At 38.6% G+C, this 21,944-nt stretch overlaps 2 protein-coding genes across 9 annotated transcripts in view; one reads left to right on the top strand and one right to left on the bottom strand.

Annotated features, from left to right (window-relative positions):
• Positions 1-19,053, bottom strand: part of LOC117154085 (phosrestin-2) — a 46,987-nt gene extending 27,934 nt beyond the window's left edge. For 2 of the 8 annotated variants that reach the window (XM_076617169.1, XM_076617173.1), the window contains exons 1-3: positions 18,359-19,053; positions 8,696-9,091; positions 7,789-7,943 (exon numbers count right to left, since the gene is read on the bottom strand). In XM_076617169.1, the coding sequence (XP_076473284.1) occupies positions 7,789-7,943; positions 8,696-8,785 (245 nt within the window). In that variant the 5' untranslated portion in view covers positions 8,786-9,091; positions 18,359-19,053. Of the gene's footprint in view, positions 1-7,788; positions 7,944-8,695; positions 12,459-18,358 lie in introns of those variants that run through there. The other 6 variants (XM_033328760.2, XM_076617172.1, XM_076617170.1 and 3 more) reach the window with 6 other exon arrangements.
• The window catches only part of LOC117154092 (14 kDa phosphohistidine phosphatase), a 63,669-nt gene that overhangs the window by 28,574 nt on the left and 13,151 nt on the right, over positions 1-21,944 (top strand). The window lies entirely within an intron of this gene.

Below are 21,944 nucleotides of genomic sequence, written 5' to 3'. Positions count from 1 at the left end.
ATATCCTTAAAATTTGAAATTGAAGATGTCCGGAACATCACTCGTTTTTCACTTCAATTTCCTAGTGTCTTCTTACATCTTCGTCAACTCCTAACGGGAACGCTTCGAACCGCAAAATATTTCCTTGAAAGTCTCGCAAGAAGTTTATGGTCAAACGCCCGAAATTCATAAAATTGTGTACGTAAATGGCTGTATGTTGAACCGATGGGATCACTGTATCTTGTAGCTTTTTTCCATCGAGGAACACGACAGGGAGAGGATATAGCCGACTATCTGTCGAAAAGATAAAAGATGATGATGTCTTTCCACCGTGAAAAAGACTCGAACATTTCCACGATGCGCTTCCTTGCGTACATACTTCTACGCATTCGAGGAGCAATAAATACTTTCGTTTTAGTGATGGGGACAGGTGCGAAAATATGCAGAGGAGAGGAAGAAACAAAGTGTATACGTAGATGGGACAACCATTATGGGAATTACCATTCGAGGTTGCGGACGATATACAGAACAGAATTCGCGCGTGACTTCTCTCGAGACAGGGCGTTTTGATTTTTATCACATTCACTGTGTACCCGATTTTCATTTCCTACAATACTATATCGTTGACAGTGACATGTTAAATGCTTATAAATATATAAAACACGCGATACATTTATAATTCGTTCAAATGTATGAAATTAATTATACATTTCGTTATATGTTTTAATTGAAAATAATACGATCCACGTGAACGAAAATCAGTGGACTCGCTGGATTGGAAGATGTGGGTTCGTTCGGTTCGTTGACGTAAAATGAATTTTTGCTAAGCGCTATCGATTTTCAAGACTGCTGTTCTTTCGATACGATTGGTTCTTTCCTTTTTAAATATCCGTTTGAATTTTTCTTTGAAATTCGACGTTGCAATGTTTCTACTGACTAATTTAATGAAATTGCCTATTTATCTCCTTTTTACGTTCGCCTTCTTTAGAGGGAAGGATATCGAAGGAAGGGATTAATATTAATTGAGTGAAACGGTTCAAGGATAAAACGAATCAATTCTTCTACGTTTTTGCAGCGAGCTTTTACGCTTTCGCGATAACAGTCTGACCTTGTCCCCGTCTTATCTGTACCGGGAACTTTTTTTTTTAATTCACCCGGCGAACACGCATTAAAGAACTACTTTGTATCGAATGAATCGGTGCACGAAATGAAATCTCCTGATTTATTGAGATTTCTTTGCTTCGCTCGTTGCTATCGACGCAAGTTTCGTTCTTTAAAGCGCGCAGAATGTTGGACCTCGAGCCCCTTTTTATTTATCTCCGCGTTACATCGTGCCATTGTCGATCGATTTTATTACGAATTCCGTGAAATCGGAAACCCTTTATTTTTTACTCGATCGCGTTGACATCGATAGCTCGGAAATGTTCTTTTCTAACAAACCGTATTTCCAAATGTATATCCAGTATTTTACAATTTCGAAGCGAATGTAATAACTGTTCAAAGACCTTTTACCTTCTGTAAATGTCTGATCGTTTTTACTTACGTCTACGTGTAAAACAAACAGCATATCGGGTTGACCCCTTGCCATACTTTTGCGAGTCTGAGTCGCGATGAGAATTTTGAGCCAAACTTGAATATCACGAGTCAGGCTCGTAGTCTTAATCTCGGGCCAAGTATGGTTGTATCGAATGGTGTCTTTTTTCTAAACACGGCCGCGCCTATCTTCGCACTCAGTCGCACGATCTCATGTTTCAAGTTGTGACACTCTGTCTCCGTCGCTTTGGTTCTTTTCCTGACCATTCGGGTGCAATATTTTAGCCCGGATTCTTCCGAGTTAAATGGTATGGCAAGGGGTTAATCCATCCCAAGCGGGATTTACAGCCTTTCCTTCTCGTTTGTAACTACGTTCTGTAATTGCTTGAAAATCCAACGTGTTACGGAACGCGTCGTGATCGTTATGCGTATAAAAATAACTGGATTATCCGAATGACGAAAACAAATTATGGTTGATGGTGGTGTAGATTCGCGATCGTTTTTGTAACAGATGGCGAGTTCCTCTTTGTAGCGGGCAAAACAGCTAATAAACGGTATTACGATGTTGCTGAATGGATACAGATGCGTTCGAATTATCGCGTCTCTAACTAATTTACACTTAATCGTGATCGAAGCAATAGAGGGCGAGTATTACGGTTGCTCATTATTTGTATTCCGTTTTGGTCCTGGTAATACGTGCTGGATATAATGAGCTATACAGAGATTCGCAATTACTGTAAAGTTCCAATTAATCAGCAGTCACGATGGTTGTAGATAAATATGTTAATTCTTTTTTTCGGGTTTGTTTGAGAAAGCATAAAGTAAATCTCGATCGCTGATAATTCACGCCATAATTATCTACAAGCTAATGAGCTAATTAAAAATCGTTTAAGATCAACTGGAAATTATTTATCGTATAGACAGAACTGATTTTTCTATCGTTAATGAGATAAATCAATACGATGACTACAAAATCAACTAAAATGCTCTAAACTATATATACTGTACTGACGTATACATTTTTGGTGTTTGCGCATTCATGGAAAATATGAAAATACGCAAAATATTTCAAGTAAAATGCAATATTTGCGAGGTAAAGCAACCTTCTGTCGCCAATAATCCATGCAAGCGGTTAATGTAACTGTCGCTAACGAAATAACGTAACAAATTAAAAAACGGAACGAGTAATTGGTTGTAAACTCGGCCTCGTCGATATCCTTTTTATTAAATCGGTACTAACAAAAATTCTATATTATCGACGAAATCACTTACTATCAATACCAAGCAAAATTCAATATCAATTATTGCGCGAATGGCTAATCGTATCAATACTTCGGATCGCCGTTGAAGTTAACGCGTAACGTTACAATGGGAAAAGAGCTCGTTCCATCGAATGGAATGTTGCCCGAATAAATGAAAAACAAATTAAAAAGATATTGCGATTCTGTTGCAACGCGTTGGATAAATTTACGAACGACGTATTGAAATAACTATGAAAATATGAGAAATAGCTCGCGAATTACAGACACTCGTATACAGGTAGTATACCTATTCGTTAGGCCAGATGCTACGATATTTCCTTTATTTAGGAATATCACATATTTCCTTTTTCCTATTAATAATGAATCGTCTACTGTGTTCCTTCGTACACATACATTTTGTTCAGACACAAAATACCTGCTACATTTCACGGTATTAAATTGCTGGTGCCGGAAACCGTCGTTGAAATCTACCGCTTTGATACCATGAGCGCTTTGATATTTAAAAACGTTGAAACACGAAACATTGAAATCTTGTAACGTTACAGATTTTTATAATTTTTCAAATATTCAAGACTTCAATTATAGTTGATATTCGAATTTAGTTTCCCCCTTTGAACCAACGAGATTTCACTTTTGCATATGAATAACGAAGTTTGAAGTAATCAACGTATCAAAAGAAATGATTTATTTTTGAATTAAGAATTTATGATGGCTCCAGAAACCTTCTCAATAGTGTCATAAACACTTTATCAAGATCTTTGGAAATTATTTTCAAAGAAGAAAACTTTTTTTTCTATTATATACGGATGTTCTTTCTTTATTTTGCTGGTCGCGTTCATTTTTGTTACACCGTGTAATTTCTATTTTCACCAAGGTTTTTGCTTTGCTGGTACCGACGGTGGTTTTCTCTTTCTTCTCCGGCGGACGTGAATTAGATAGTCGCAATTAATCAGGCTCGTATCCTTCGAAGCTTGTAACTTCGGTAAATGACCATTTTGCCCCTGAACAGGCTTCTATTCGTAATTTCTGAGCAATTTTTATATGCGAGATACGATCGCGAGAAAATTACCGCTATGAATATTTAAAGGTTGGGAGGATGACCCGTGCCGAAAAAGAACGTCGAATTTTACTAAGTATACACACAGCCAATTCTTCCTTTAATATTTGAATACATTCAAGTGACCTCAAACACGACACGTCTGACTTTGAAGCGAGCTTAACTGGAATGACAATGAGCTTCACGATCTTCTGTGTTGTTCAAATGACTGACCGAAATGGACACGCCCCCGATGACGTTTCGTGACTATCGGGTGAGTGTAATCCGAAATAACGCGACTTAGGCGATCTGCTATGAACTTCGATTGATCGTAATCGTAAATGACAACACGATCTCAATTATTTTCGTGACTTTGATCGACTAAGATAAATAGTCACGCGACGTTGAAGGATCGCCAATGTATTATATTTAGCAGAATAATTTGAGAAACATTGGACGACTGTTCTTCGTTAGCTTTATGTAGTTTCTTTAAGAGAGCAAGTAGCGAAATCAAAGTTGTCACTAAAGCCAACTATACGATAGCTTTGGTCACGTTTCGCCATTATTATCTCGGTTCGAGAGTATTGGACACTACGCCGAAGATTCAGCGGTTAATATGTTGATAATTAATTATAATAAAATCAAATATTTGCGACCGAAAGTGGGTGTCTTTCTGTCGATTTAGACATTATGTTCCTCGTTCCATATATCCTCCAACATATTATACGTAGATCCGGTTTCCAGGATTTCCGGATAAATTAATTAACCTAGTTTAACAAATGCCGACGCCACACCTGCGACTTTTAACTTTTCACTCAGCGGCAGCATTGAATTTTCCTCCGTTATTCCTGTTGCTAAATCGAGTGCGGAATTTGGTTCCACGTCTGTTTGTTTTGCTGAGAACTCCACTTTATACCAAGTTGTTACACGGAGCTTAGCTACGTTCAATTACATTCAACCAAACCACCAGGAATATCATTCGAGCAACATACTTCGCTTTCAAAGCATCGCGATTCTCCGTTGACACGGTTAAATAATCGAACTTTTCACGACAGAGCTCCATTGTAGCTGGATCACGACACCGCGTATCTTTCGCGCGAGCTTCGGTCCGTCGCATTCGACGTGGTCTGCTTTCCCTGATCCGCGCACACCAACGAACCACAAATCAATTAGTACGTTTAATTAGACGTTCTTGCGCCTCGTACCCTCTACAGGCGGAATATTTATCTCCGCGGTAAAATCTGTGGGCGGTAAATAAGCTGTCTGGTAATTTTCTCACGTCGATATCGAAAGTTTCTTGATAATATCCAACGGCGATTCTGATGTCACAGCTACTTTAAAACGCGTATTCGCGTCGCGGTATCTTCAGCTGTAAATTTGTGTTACATATTTTCATAAATTCATGTCACATAAATTCAGTGATGGCTCGGGTCACCATCGTAACTTTCGATATCTACGATATGGAAGGAATATGTATTTATTAGTTTCGAGAATCGACGTATTTGCATTTTCCTATGTTATTTTAGAATCGACAGAATGCTGGACGTTTAATTCATATTTAAATGCTTCGACGTTTCTCGATCAATGGCGATACACGTACGGCGATTACAAGAAATGCCGACAAATACAATTTATTTTTATTTGCTGAATAATCAGGAACATTGTAGAAACCAGTCGTTTTAAAAGCATGCCACGTCACGGTATTTCGAAATACAATCACATAAAATTCTCTCCTCGACGGCCAAACGACAATTGGATTCGAGCTACTCGCGAATACCGTGACACGAGAGCATCGTATCGATCATTTAGCTCCTCTGCTTTCGACTCGCCATTTTATGGGTTATGTTGGCGAAGGATCCACGCTATCGGATGTGTCCCATCAGCGCAATTGGGTTCCGCTCGCTATAATCGAGGAGACCCAAAACCTCCACGAAAGCCACCGTAATGGTAGATCGATATACTTTTAATGGAGATCCTCCACTTCGATAGTCGCCCCTGACAATTCGACGATTCTACTTTTGACTCGTTTCGTTCCAGTTGGACTGGAATGTCGAATGAGGGTACACTCGAGCCAGAACGAGTTGTACTTGAGACGTATTAATCCGAGTTCGTCGATCTAGTACGAATTTTATTTCTTTGCGACGCTGTAAAGAAGGGAATGAAAAATGGGATAGGACTGTTAAATTGTGTTTCGTTCAGAGCTAATCAGTAAATTCCTTGGTAAGGGAAACTTTATTCCCCGAGTAATTAACTTCTCTCGCGTTGCAGACTACCGAGCTTATCTTTCAGTCAACTGGTTGGTATGATGAAAATGTAGATGATACCGTAAAGCCTCGATAGTTTACAAACGCAACTATCTTCTAACAAGATTTACATTATGTAAAATCGCAAGTGACAAATATATATGGAATATATGTATGGAAATAGATATGGAAATGTTCACTTTCCTATGGCTTTGCCAAGCAGGTAGGGTCAAGGGTCAGATGTGGCCCGCAGTTTGTCATCGCTATTTTAGATGCTAGAATAGCAAAGGTTAGGTTGGAAATTGTATATGTAGGAAGAGATAGCAGAATGAGTGCTTGCTATGAGAACTATTTTCTGTGAAAATTACTTCGGTAGTTAGTAGGAAAATACCGTCTTTCTACGTTTTCTCTTTCTTTTCTTCCGTCAAAATCGCGGTTCTTCTCGCGGAAGACGAGACACAGAGAAGTAGAAAACCGGATCTTATTTGCTATGTTCGACGGTGATCATTGGTCGTGACATTGGCTCCTTTAGGAGGCTCTCGCTCGGAACGGAAACGAGGTAAAAGGTCGGCGTAACGTGGAAATTGTGTGTTAATAGAATCGCGAGCCGGACATTATCGAATTGGTGTTCTCGTTGCGAGACCTCCGTTTCCTCGATGCTTACATGTTCGAGTTTAACCAGTGAACGACGTCGCTTTGTTAATTCCTCAATTTCGCGATCGTTTCTTCGTTAAACAGCGACCTTTTCGGTGGCTATAGGATCTTGATGATTTTTAATTTCGCGATTTCATCGATCGTAGATTACAGATTGTGTTCGATCGACTCGCGATCTTGTTAGCGAGTCTCGAATGAATCATTGGCAAACGTGACTTCCTTCGCGCGATTTTTATTCCTATCACGTTCAAGTATATTTTTCATGGAATCGTACCACGCAACGCCATTTTTATTCCGATCGGAGCTGCCATTTTATGGCATTTCGCGTTTCACAAAATATATGATGAAATTATATTATTATTGTGCTATAAAGTTTGTTATTTTTTAGTCGTTTTAATTTCTAATGATTGAGAAATCGATTAGACTTGTTCTCTCCATGTTTCAAATTCTACCTGTTTGACGCAATCGCTTTAAAGGTTATCAGTTTACCAGAGTTTCTCGGGTCAAGGTTATCCTAGCATGATAATGAGTCTTACGGTTTAACACGCCGCGTAATTAATTTCTTCGAGCATTTTTCGGTAGTTCCGAGAACGAGAGTTCATTCCTTTTAAACTTTCTTCGTATTCCTTACAGTATTACCATATTGTAAACATTAAGATAAAACGAATGTAGTAGCACAGCGAGTAGTAGCTGTAACACAATCTGTTAGCCAAATTTTACGATGCAAATGTACTCGAATATCATATACACCCTCTTCGCACTGGAAAGCAGATGGTAGACGGGAGCTCGTAACGCGGAGCTGGCTAACGACGATAACAGTAAGAAACAGCCAATTCCAGTGAAAGCGTATATCGTGCGAGATACAGAAAATTTGATCGCCAGTGTCGCCTATTAGTCTGATCACACCATGCTTCTTTTCGTCTTTGATGCCTCCTCCGTGTCTTTCCGCGATTTCTCGAGCGATCGGGCAATGGGCGTGGCCGTGATCGTAAATCGTTAGGGAAACCGCGGGAATCATCCGTTTCGAATCATCGTCGACGATATTAATCGGCAGACGTTGTAGAAAGGATCGCGTGCTTACCTGTCTTGCGTGTCGGTAGGCTGTAGCTGTGGCAACGATTGGGTCTGCTGTAACCTTTGAGCTCGATTCTCCAACGCGTGTGTTGTTTCCTTTTTGCACGGATCTCGCACTGCAGACTCTGCGATCGTTTCCACGACGTGCCTTTTCTTCTCCATCTGCGACATGATAATGGAAATTGCTTTTAGATCGCGTAGATTGGGTAATTGAATTCGGAAGAGTGGGCAGATGGGTAGTTCTTGTCGTAGATTGATAATTTGATTCCGTTTAATATAACGTTTTCGGTATCCTCGCTTCGTTACTTCGATATTTGCTTCGAGGATACTGCGGTTGGTGGATCGTGGTTGTTTGTACATTTGCAGGAAGAATTAAACGTGTGAAAATGCACGTTATACGTGAAAATATACAATATATATAACGTAATCGTCGATTATAACGTTCAGATTATAACGATTCAGATTATAACGTTCGATTATAACGGTGAGACAAATACGTATTTCAATTGCACTGCTTTGAATTTTCTTTGAACTGCTTTTTCAATGAATTTGCATAAACGGTTCGGTCTAGTGATTGGTATGAGCATCGCAGTAATGCTATATGTAATTTGAAGATGTAATTATTTAGAAATGAATTTGAAATTTGAAATTGAAACGACGATTTATCTCGAATATATATTTCCGTTTGCGACTGTGAATGATTCGACCATGCTGTATCAGAAATGTGACTCGATTTTCAATCTGTACGTGTCCGTAATGGTTTCCGAATGTCTTCGATCCGATTTGAACGATCTTAGGATCACGTTCGAATGATTTTTGAATGATAGGTTTTCGAATATCTTCGAATCAAAGAATTCAAAAGCTAGCAAGTTATTACCGTATGGTGTTTCTCATTTATGAAATGGTTTCTGTACCGTAATGGGGTAAAGAGACACCCGATGTTCCACAGAATCCGACGACAGCTCCGTGATTTCTGCTTCCACGTGTCTCTCGTTCTCAGCCATATTTCCGTTCTCTTCTTGGCCACAGAGGCCTAGCAAACAATGAAAGACCACGCACAAAACTTACGAATCGTTGTTCGCTCGACACTCGACAAAATTGTTTAACCGAACACACGATTTTCCACGTTCATCGATTATCACGCGCTTATCTCATTATTCTGATATATCAAATTGTTCTTTGATTATCGAATGGAGACTCTGGTAGCGAAAACCTTAGGAACCGTGGTTCAAGGTCGAGGATAAACGAACCTGTGTCATGGACACCGAACGAATCGATTGTTTCAATTAGTCGATTGAATGCAGGGTAATCTAAGAAGGGCAAATATATACTTTCGTTGAAAGGAAACCGCCAACCGTTGTCGAAAGAAAACCGTCAATCGTTGTCGAAAGAATCAGGAGAGAGAAGGTATGGCGTTTAGGTAGATAGCAAATTTGGTGTATTAACGTTCGGACTATCGAACAAACTGACCGATGTCGCGTCTCTTGTTTTCGCAAACTGTTAAAAAGGAGCAATTTACGAAAATGCTCGCAAACAGTATGGGAATGGATGACGGCGAACGTCAGTGAGGACGCATCTTTATAAATGCGACGGAATTTTCTCTGAAACGAGTTTCCCTACCTGTGGCTCGGTATGAAACGACTAGTCACGAGTCACCAGAGGATGGTTCCGCTCTTGTAGAGTAAAATTTCCCTAATCGTCGATAAGAAGTTTCGCCGAGAAGAGTCGATCGTTGAGTAGTAGCACTCGCCGAAACGGGCCACCTTGTTCTGATAAATCTGATATCGTTTGGATCGGGCGTATCTTTTAAAAAACTTGCTGCACCAAACAAACTCTTTTTAAGAGGCGTTCCATCTTGCATTTCTCCATCTGACTGGAAACCCACGAGTATCATACGTTCTCGTTGAAATATCGTCAAGCCGTACGAGAAATTTATGTGACCAGAAGAATAATTTGTTCCAATGGAACCATTCTAAGGATGTCTAATATTCTGCCGAGATCGGTGTGCTTTTTGTGTCCACGGAAGTTGGGTTTCGCCTGAGGACGGCCATTCGATATCGTGTCCTGGCAAGCCCTTCCTCGTCCATTCTCAACATAATCAAAGCATGTCACATGCTATCTGCAATATCTCTTGCTCCATCATCATAGCGTTGATCTTTCGAATTAATTTGACGTAATTCCTATTTAATGGAATTCCTAATATAGAGCACGGGGGATGATACATTGGAATAATAATGAATTGGGGACTTCGTGTCGTAGGAGTATCCGGTTCTATGGGTAAAATGGATAAAATGGTTGAAGAAAGCTTTCGATAAGCTTCGATAATATTCGACGCTTTCTCGGAGGCCTTCCGAGCCCCTCTCGTTTCAACTCGTGCTTAGAGGAAAGTAGCCTCTGTCTCTCATTGAAAACTCTTCGGGGATGGTCTTGCTTGCGTCATCTGTATCCTTTATTCGGCACGATCAAAAGCGAGTATGGAACACCGCGAGTGGTTCTTTGTTATCTCTAGTCCCTCCACATAATTTCGTAAATGCTTAAACGCGTATTCGAGAGATAATGGAAAAATCGCGGAGAAAAATTCTTTGCCGCTCGTAGTTTTTAGAAATCCTCAGAGACGCTATCCTCTGGGAACGTTGTGAGGAGGAGCAACGCGTTGTTACGGTTATGATCCGTCTACAAAGAGTTTTCGTATGTCGCAAGAAATCTTCCGTTTGAAATCAAAGCGGACTGTTCACGCACTTTCTCTGAAGATAATGTGACTAACGCGATAGTCCGGCAGAAAGTTCTTCGTATATTTTTCTGCGTGCCACCTTCGTCGTTTATTTAACGTCTATGAAAACGCATTGACTACTTGCGTAGTGTCCTTGCGTAAACTTAAATCGAGCTAAATACGATTTGCTTCGGAACTCGAAGGTTTTTGGGTAACGTGCCAAAACTTGTAGAGTTTATTTGATAGCTTTCGTTCGAGTGTTTATTTCATTCAATTATGTGATTCTTTAGCGATAGAAGGATGAATCGGGTCAAAATGCAAAAGTAGGAGGAGTATAAACAGGATTTTCAAAGTAGAAAAAGAGAAGATATACTTAATAAAACTGTTGATCGATTTCACGATATTTGAATCATTCGACTTCTTAATCATCGAGATTTCGATTCCCTTTTACCAGCGAAAGTGGTTAAAACATTTTAGAACGTTACGAAAAGAACAAAGTGAATTGCCATCAAGTCAGTCTATCGCTTTAAGGTCAGCGGTTCGTCCGTTGCTCTCGATTTACATAGAACACGCTGTAAAGCCTCGAAAGAACGTTTTAAGTCTGGCATAATGTTGAATTCTCGGCGAATCATGCCGGGTAATCCATTGCGAATTTCTTCACGCCCCGTCAAGTCTCAGAAGAACCGTGAAATTGAACGTAGTACGTCAAGCTTCTCTGGTATTCTCTTTATATGTTTCAACTCTTTCTGCTCGCGTTTATACTAGTACGATTATCTCTATGTTCTGTCTATATTCATTCTTGCATGGAACTCCGCTTTTTCCAATTTCAATTTGCTACGATTTTGTTCCAGTTATCTCCGAACGGTTTTAAATGCTTTGCGTCACAAATAAATTGGATGTTTAAGCAAATTTGTATTTTTACGAATTAAGCTAGAGAAGTGAAAAGTAAAAAAGATACAGTTTAAGTATCTATTGTTAGAAGAACTTTGATCCAGTCGTTTCATATATCTTTATATATCATGTGCATTCCGTGTATTTTTCGCATTTTGTATGCTCCGTTGTCGTGACAACGAAACTGAAGCATTCCAATCCTTTTTCACGGATTTGTACGGAGAATTTCCCATACAAATCTCAACGAAAGACACCGCGTCTCGGTGGAATGCAACAAAAAGGTGACGAGTTCTAACTCGAGACTTTCTTTCCGGGAATCCTCGATCTCTAGATTGCTCTTTCTTATTGTATTCAAACAAAACTCGCTATACATTTGCATCCAAACTCATAAATGCTGCTTCCCAAAGCGGATCAAAGCGTAAGAAATATCTAGTATTATTTTGCAGCGATACGTTTCTCGAAATTTCACACTGTTGTTACACATTGTTTTATTTGCCTCGTTTTATTGGGAATTTCAGTTTTACGAAATACGAAAGTCATCGAACACTTGTAGATACCTTTGGTGAATATGTTATGTGCAATATACGAACATTTAGAAATTTCGTTAGTACTATTACTCGCGACTGTCATGACTATATTTATCAAACTCGATCAATCTGCAAAATTTACATAGAAGCCACAAGATATTCGATGCGAATATATGATATGGAAAATAATAGTTCGACCTTCTGTCTGTGCTTCTATCTCGCTAATGAAAAAGATGTGAAAAATAAGGATGGAAACAGAGCGCTCTTTCAATTGGCCACGGATGTAAATCTATCGAGACAGAGTCATGGCAATTGGAATTCTCCCGCATTGCTGGGAATACCTTGCGGTTTTACCGATTTAATCGTCGTTTTCGTTCTCGTTCGCCTCCCTTTATTCATCCTGGAACGCCATTTTGTGCCGAAAAATTGTGTATTAAAAATAAAGGGAACAAATGAAACGAAGTGGACGATTCAGTGACAAAGCTATCCAACGATCTTTGATACGGAATATAGAGAACCTCGGATTAGTTGCCACTTTTGTAGACACATTGTTCCATTGATTGAGTTATTCGACGCTTTGTGTATCACTGGATTACTCCTCGAAAGTTGTTTTTACAACGGAAAAAACTACCAACTACACGGATTCTCGTGTTTTAGTATGTTATTTAGAAAATAAATAATGAAGTATTTCTGGAAGCTTTTGTTTCTTCGATTAAATATCAGAACGAGTGCTACTTCTTCGGATATTTTGTTCGAAGATCATAGAAGAAGAAGATAATAAATTACATTTTTATGCTCTCGTCTAGTCATCAAGTACAATAGCACAAATACGATAGTACAAATTCATACATTTTTGCGTATTACGCGAGTTCTTCGCATTTTCATAGCTCTTAATTTTTCATAAGTACATAAAGATGCGCAGTCTAACAATACAAATATTATAATTAAATAGAATTACCCGTATATAAAGCGGTTGGGATGGAAACGTGGTTCGAATTGTTTCAGTCAACGAGTAGAATATTTGATCGTTCGCGCGAATTTAACCTATTTTTTTAACATCCTACAATTTCCTTGATCAAATGTTGGACGATTGTGCCGCGCACTTTTTACGCTCGTATAAAGTTTCGTTGATTCTCGCTCTCTAACTAACGAACAACGATGGGAGAATGTGATGGAAGGTCCGATGGAAGGCAAGACAAGTCTCGGTCATTAAAGAGAGCCATCAATCAGGCTCGAGAAATTAGCTGGAAGACAGGAAAGTATATAACGCGAAAAGCTGATTCCAGTCTATTTTTGTGCCACTGCTTAGCACGTGTCTCGTAAAAGCATCACGAATTTTCGAGGATTTCCACTTTATTCCTCTATGAAATGTGAATGTGATACACGTGCAGTCGCGTACACGCTGGTCCTTGTGTATCTCAGGGAAACGAAGAAAAGATTCTAGTCTAGAAAGGAAAACAGTGAAAACGCGTGGGCGTGGTGATAAAAAGTATCGACGCGCGTTCAACGAGATAAGGATCGTTAAACTAGAAAAATTGTTTTACGGCGAGGGTACATGATTCGTAGATAGAATTCTTTCTTCGAGAATTTGAGGAAGAAGATGAAAAGAAAAGATTTTAGATTTCCTCGGCCTATGGATGTCAGAAATGCTTCTAATCCGTGAAAATTTATATAAACAATTTGGATATTGTCTAATTTGTTGGAGATATAGCGTACGGTAATTGGTAATTACCGTGCGTGTACCTTTGGTTTTCTTTTAACTGAAGCATAGCACTAAAAAGTATAAAGATATAATGGTCACGTAAATGTACAATCAAAAGTTTGGAATCACTGTTCTACAGAACTGTAAGTTCTCAAAGAAAAGTTAAGTTACAGTTTTGTTACCTTAGAAAGTTCTTTAACCGAATATCTATTTGAAACGTTAAAAACAATTATTTTTTCGTACCTGTGACAATTTCGTTTCTGAAGAGGTTAAACGCAACGCGTGTGCCATTTGTCATTTGAAAACGAGCAGATGATCGTTACGTAAATCGTCCAGGTACATTCGATCGGTTACAGACCGTTGGTTATCACACTGGAAGTACTTTGCGTAAGATCACGTAATACTAGCAGCCGTAATCGGACACAAAGCCTATCTTGATTAACCGATTGTCAGGTAAACACGGTTCCGTACTCCATATCCGTTAATTATCCACCGGTGTCTCTCAGAGGCTCAGTCGAGTAATTAAACCATAATTATGAGGTAACAGATTTTTCGACGATCCTAATTGTCACAATCGATGCATTATGTAAGGCAAAACATAGTCACCGTGATAAACGGCCAAGGTCTCCGATATGGAGTTACAATTTAATCGAGTTTGTATCGGAGAACTATCGATTATTAGATGCTCGTTAAAATACGAGGTCCTCTTTCGCTCCTTTTTCTGTTTGTACCTTTCGCTGTTCGATTCCGGCGAAAAAGTTGCCGTGTTGTTTTTCCCGCTGTGACTCCAGCATCACAGACTTCGCTTAACGAACCTCTACCTCTCGAGGAGAAACACGTTTCATAAAATTCTTTTATCGAAGCATCCTGGTGAGTGGAAGACGAAAAGCACTCGCTGATAGATTAGTTGCGAAAATATTGTTCGCGCAACAGGATCGCATTCTGTTCTTCAAGTATAGCGTAGTTAAGAAAATTTCACGTAGATCTAACAATCTGGAAAGTGGATTCTAAGAATAACTGCTATGCAATTTGCTATTTTCTATACAACGCACATATATTATGATATTTCAATTCACAAACGATCTTTTTATCTACTTTTCTGAGATTCAGGCTATCGTATAAGATACGTACAATTCTGCATGTTAATCAAATCAAAAAGACAATTATCTTGTATCTTTTTTTTTTTTTTGAGAAATGTAATATATCTATGTAACCATGGAATATTATGAGCTAATTCATGAAACGATATCATACACTCAGGATTATTTGTTCGCAAGTATCTTTGTTATATCTTTCGAAATCATGCTTGAAGTTGAAGAAGAGCTAAATGTACACGTATTTCTCGACATACCTCGAAAGTATCATTTACAATTTCATTATACCTCTTCCATTAACTATACATTTTTTACCTTAAAGAAACTTTGTCCTCCTGTCGGAATACAGATAAACCACCATTACGAACAGAACAAACTTGCTCTCTGATTCAAATTCTAAATAGGAATACCGAATGTAGGTCTCTAATCCAGATCTGTCTAACACGTAGCTTGAACTTAGGCTACATTTCGTTTGCATTCAATATCGTGGCTGATGAGTCGTCAACTTTGACGGCTAGAACTTTCTCGTTAGTTACCTCAGGCCGATCCTTGCAATTTACGTAGATGTTCTCGTTACGCGAAGTTGAGTCGACGATAACACATCAACCAGTTGACGACAACGGTCGAATGTTCACGAAGGTGCCTAAAACGCGTTGAATTTACGACGGAAGTTGGCTTAATCAATTCCTCGCGAATAGAATGAGCTGTCGCGCGCGAGAACGCCCACGAAATTTTCAACGTATAATCCTTACGCGAGAGATTTCGTAATTCCGTTGCATTACGCTGGATCGTGGCAGCCGACAGTCCCGCTATTTTTCCAAGGGATTAAAACGATTTAGGCTGATGATCAAACCCGTTAATAATTCAAGCGCACGACCCTCGAGCTCGCTATTAGTTAAAAAACGTCCTCTCGATGATTAACGACCGATACAGTACAGAATTGGGTCGAAAAATTTTTTGTACTTTTTTTTGGTCATTGAAAGGAAAGAAATAAATTTAAATATAATTTCTATTAATTAGTTTTTAATGCAATTTTCGATATTCATTTATCTGATAATCGATTTAAACTATCTACCGATTGTTTCATTTTTATTATGAAATTATACTTTATCTGTAGTGGGATTATACGGGTTTTAGATTCGGTGTATCGACTATTTTTCCTGTATGAAAGTTTTATAAAGATTTAAACGAACTACCGAGCGACTGTGAAAGTTGCCATCGCTATAAATTTTATCATCTAACACTTGTACGAAATACGTAAATCTCTAACGATGCATTTTGTAATGTTTCGAATAATTCATCGATCAAGTTTTCAACAGTAGATAATTTTTCAAGTAATATTACACCACTTTTTTACAGACTTTCATTATTACAAAATATATTTTTGTCCATCTCGCATCATTTTATATTCTCTCTCTTATCATGCTTCGAAAAGGTTATTCTTTTTCTGGTTCAAATATACGTACATTTCAACTAAGACTTATGATTTATGGAAATCCCTGAATAAAATTGCGAATATATAAATCTGATGACAAAACTTTCCGACTAACTTAACACAAACATACATTAGCGTTATATAGCGATAAATCGGTGAAATTCTACGCAATTAGCGATTAGCTGGACGATTAGATCTCTTATTTAATCTTCGATGCGTTCACCTGCTTCTCTAGCTAAACTGTCGATGGTCTTGTTGACTTTAGGATGTTTAGTGTAAGGTGAACTCTCAGGAGAATTTCCCTGATCTCCAGAGATTAGAAAGCATAATTAATCGCGAATTAATTCGAAGACACGCGTCGCGAGACTAACGGTGAATCGAATTCAGGCAGCAGAGACCATCGCGTCTCTCTTATGGTTGATTCGGTGAACTATTCGTTTCTATAACGGCGAGCTATCAGACAAATAAATTTCTAAAGCAGGGCAGAACTCGCCTACTCGGTTTTTGGGCCGTCTTAAAATTCCATAAGCCATGGTATCCTGTTTGCTCATACATTTTTCATGAGCGTGTTTGCGCAAGAACAATGAGATGCTTCCTGATACATCGAACGACGTCATGAGTCAGGATTATCGATACCAGAGTGCACTTTGCATACGTAAAATCGCTTTCACGGTTTCCTTGCGCGGTTTGCATCGTCGAGCTATAACACGACGTATTTATTGACCAGGGAACGAATACAAACAGTGTACGGCATAACTCAATTTATCTGAACTCATTCGGAGACAAACAGTTTGTATAACTGGAATTTGTATAATAAGAGTTCACCGAGTTTCACACTAGCGAAGTATTTGGACACCTGGTGTAATTTGATCAAGAAGTTGATATCTTTATTATATTTGCAATGTTGCGATGGAAGAATTCCGTTGCCTGTTCTTTGCCTCTTTCTACAGCCGCGATCAAACGCTCTATCAGGTTTAAACCGAAAGAAGCAATTCAGCAGACACGCGCAACAATAACTTTAATTCGCGTGTCTCCACAAGACAAATTTTCACGCACTTTCGATTATATACTGTGACAAAAATAAGCATTGTCGTACCCTTTAAAATGGAATAACTTTTGTAAAATTGGACCAAACGATCTGATTGTTGTGAAGGATAGAAGGTTTAATTTGTTGGATGACATACATAAATAATTAAAAAAAAAAAAAATTGATCAGAATCGCGAAAGAGATCTGAAAGTCAACCAACCCTTAACATCCTTTTCATCTGAGCTTGCAATGAAGACTCAAAAAGTTCATCTTGTGGATCTGTGTCAGTCATACACGCGCTGAAGATTTGATCGAAATAAATCAACGTTGTTATGAGTTGCTGCGAACGGTTTAAAGTGGTCAAAATCACAGTTTTTTTCCTAGACTTTCGGTCTATGGTTCTACGACTATAATAAATCTAAATCTTTCGATACCTGTCGTTCGTTTCTGTACCAACTGATTTTGATAAAATATTAAGCACGTAACATAAATCTACACGACGTATTTTCTAAATTTTCATTCAGGTTCAGATAAAAAAAAAGTTATAAAAAGTTCTAACTTCTAAAAAAAAAAAAAAAAAAACATTAAGTCGCTTTAAAAAAGTTACTCCATCTTAAAGAGTATACCGATATTTATGTTCGACAATGTAGGAATTATTCAACATTTAGGAAGTACACGGTTGCCTGGGATAAGTTTACAGGACTAAATTAAATTACAGAGTTTCGTTTGAAGTATATTTTGTGTATTTACAATAATTTAAAAGCGTATGTATTCGTTCATGTAATAGAAGTTCAGGTTCAGTTAAGCAGGCTCAAATAGTAGGAAGCCATTTAATCGGACACGAAGTAAACTTTCGTTCGGAAAAATGCAGTTCAGATAAATAAAGTCCTACTGTACCTATCATTGGTAGTTTATACCGATCTTCGAATCGTCAAAAGCTTGCTCTTCGTCTAAATCGTTCAATTTTTATCGAAAATTTTCCTTACAACGTGATTAAATTAGCTCCTATTCTTTTTTCCTTCTTTTGTTATAGTAAATCAATCTAATGGCTCGCCTAACTAAGGATTCGCGTTCCATTATCGCGATATCATTTACAAAATGGAATAATCCGTTATCAAGTTTGACAAGCGAAAGGGGCTCGAACAACGCGGCGAATAATGAAAACGCCGCGGGAATTAAATGGGAAATTACCTGTCCTTTCGGCTATACCGTTGCGAGCGCGGAAAAAGTACGTCCAAATATATCTTTTAACTACTTCTAGTACTTCCAAAATCTGTTTCAACAGCAGATTTCTATTACGAGGTGGGAATTCCGGTTTTTGGATTTTGACTTCTCACGAACAAGACCACGTCGGTTTATTTTACTTACGAGCACTGTTTACACCGCGCCACTAGTTGCTAGATCACTGACGCTACACTGTAAACAAACCATCTATCGAATACCGCGATCTTTATTACATCGGTTCTCGATCATCCATCTTACGTATCGATCACTTTCTCGAAAGATTGTCTCACAACTTTTCAACTCTTCGAAACATCGTTCCCGCAAAACCTTGAAACGTAAGCCTTTCACGAATAAGTTACGAATCTCGAACCCTAATTCGATCGTTGTTCTTTATTCATTTCTGTTGTCGCTTCTAATTTTTGTTCTACGTAGAACTTTGGAAAGATTCGATAACGAGTGATTAACGAAAAACTCGAGCGATTCTATGGGATATGTCCTGAACGTTCATTGATTTGGCGCAGTTTATGATTCGCGATTGACGTGCTTGATGGAATTTTACGAGGCTGGTTGTTTTTATTTGTCCGCGAAGCGCGGTTTTTTCGCCAGGGCCGCGAACAAGTGGTAAAGCTCGGCGTTACGCCCGACGTCCGAAGTCCAGCACGGCTCGCCGACTACTGAGCCATTCGACGCAGGCGTCGAGGCGCCTGGTCCCTTCACGCGATCTCCTGCTCACTTTCTCACCGAATAGCTCTTTTTCAAACTACCTGTTTACCAGTTGCGCCAATTTTACACCAACTCTAACTGTTATTCGGAAAGTCTAATTGGTTACGGTACATTTAATTATCTTTTCGTTGGATGGACAAACGATTCTTTTCCCTTTCACCAAAGAGAATGTATTTTTGATCAGATAACGAATTTATCAAGCGCGAATCATCATCAACGATCATAATCGCTTGAGTGATCAGCCCGTGGAGGAAAATGAAACACCAGCGTGTTACAGAAATCACGTTGCAGAAATTACAATGACGAATTATGCGTGGCGTATCTCCAAATAAAGCATACACGATTAAACTTTTAATTATTGTAACTGAAGTTATTCAGCCGTGATGTACGTCATTTAAAATTCGCTTGTTTTCATGTTTTTTTAACGAACAATATTTATTTATCTCGACTTTACTTTTTCCCCGTTGGAATAGTACGATTTATGAATAAAAATGAGTAGCTATTTTTTAAACTTTTTAAATTTTCCAATTTTGCAACGATCACTTAAGAAACAAAAATTCTTTCGTTTCAAACATTTTTTTATCGGAAATCTTTTCTCTCCGACTTCCTACTTTCATTTTCTGTGTTTTATTCGTTATTGGTGATATCACGGTCGATCGTATCGAATAATTCAGTTGGTCAGAATAAACGGAACGTCCTGCACGAAAGTACCGCGTGGCAATCCGACATGGCGATCGGAAAAAGCAATTGCCAAACAACAATTCCAGGTCAAACAACCAAACTTCCTAGTATCGTGAATAATTTCATTCGATATATAAAAATATCGTCGTACCGCATATTACGCAGAGTTGTACTACACGTACATACTTCTCATCCCATTCGAAACGTGTTTCTTCAAGGTAATTCGCATTCACCAAACTTATCCACTTTCACCGTTTTGACCATTCTCGTTCCGATCTGCATTTCGTATTCTTTGCTCGGGATTCTTCGATGATGATTTCGAGATTTCAACCTTGACGAGGCTGCCAGGGAGTTGGAGGTCGCGTGCGTAGAAATCGTATCATTTCAGTCAGCCGAGAATACCACGCGAGTAGGTAGGTTCTCATCCAGCTCTTTTCCCCAGATTCCTGCCGTCTTCGACTCTGCTCAATGTTTTCACCCTCCGCAACCTTCTGCGTGATTATCGATTCTCCGGTTCGTGTATAGCACTCGCCTGTGTGTCTTTAAGGATATAGCGAGAGAATCCAGCCACGTTCCAGTGAGAATTATCGTAGAGTTAAATTATTTAACGATAAAATGGAAATGAATGATCAAAATTCTACGTGTAACTTAAGGGATCCTCCCGAAGTGGCGCCTGAAAAAAACCAATCTTTTTTACCTTTTTCCTTTTCCCTACATTCCGAATCAAACTACCGATTTTTCTAAACGCATTTCCCAAATCCCATATCATCTAAGACATCGCGCGTTCCGATTAAACTAAAGAAAAAAAAATATATATATTTTTTTTAAGCGAAAAATATGCGTATTTATCTCACAGGCGAAAATCGTTATTCCACAAAATGAAATGTATTTGTCAGAAATTTTTCTGGCAATTTTGAGAATTACGTTTTAAAATTTCATGGACATATTTTCCAGATGCTACGCTATCAGAAAATTCAAAAAACCATCGATTTATCCAATTCGGCGTACCAGTAAAACTTCTTAACATTTTTGTCTGCATTTTTCGTCATATGGTTATGAATTAAAAGACTCGTGGAGCGTTATTCGATCGTGAACGTTATTCTGTGAAATTATTTTCGATTTCACAGAAAAACCAGTTCTCGTGGAGGAATTCAGGTTTGGAACGGCGATAAGCTCGATCAATTTGTGCGACATGCATTATTCATTAACCGCGAACCAATGTAAGTCTGGGGAGCGTGTGAGCAAACGAGAGCACGATCAAAGGTCATCGTATAATTAGCGTGGATATTGATATAGAGACGTAAAACGCCTGTTTGCTATCAAAGGTATTAAGCGCGAAAAGCATAGAAAAATTTCACTAAAATACAATCGATCGCTTTTGATATGCAATTATATTTCAATTCATAAGCTCTTCGAGAGATTCCTCGAATTTCTCGCAATAACGGAACCGTGGAATCATGTAGCAAGTCAAACGTTACAAACGGATGTCACAGGTTGCATTGTTGCGGCAGATAAGCGTACCATATTTGATTGACGCGGCGTTTGCTGCAAGGCGACTCGTGTTCTCTAATTGACAAGATCCCGGAGCTTCGAGCCGAAGTAGCTGTCACGACGCGTTTGTTTCGAACACTAAAACGCGTTAATTTATCAGCGTCAAAGACGTGGAAGGCAATTTGAAAATCGTCTCGTCTATTTTTCAAGAAAATACGTAAGAGAATAATCGAACGATGTTCTGTAAAAACCTACCAATCCTCGATGATGTGAAATTAAGTAAATTTAGATTGAATATATTAATTAAAAAATAAAAAAGAAAAAAAGAGAAGGTAATGCAATTGGCCCCATAAAGCCAATTCTACTTAAGAAGATTAAGAATCGTTCAATATGACCGAGTCGTGTTATTCTTGGAATTTGGAGGGAAAAATTAAATCAGAGAATTAATTCACCATCTGCTTCGTTTTTCAATGTTCTTCGGAGGTTCAAAGATAGATATTTGATGGATTACAGAGAAATTTTGTAAGATAGATATTTCATGTATAAGCTTGTAAAAGAAGGAATGACATTGGAGGAGAGTTGCTGAGGAAGAGGAAGGTCCCGGATGACTAATAGCTATCGCATGAAACATTTAGAAAAGAAATGACTCTTCAAGGAT

Source organism: Bombus vancouverensis, chromosome 3 (genome assembly GCF_051014615.1).
Source record: "Bombus vancouverensis nearcticus chromosome 3, iyBomVanc1_principal, whole genome shotgun sequence".
In the NCBI taxonomy this organism is placed as follows: Eukaryota; Metazoa; Arthropoda; class Insecta; order Hymenoptera; family Apidae; genus Bombus; species Bombus vancouverensis.
Note: the sequence above shows the minus strand (reverse complement) of the source record. Positions and strands in the feature narration are given on the sequence as shown.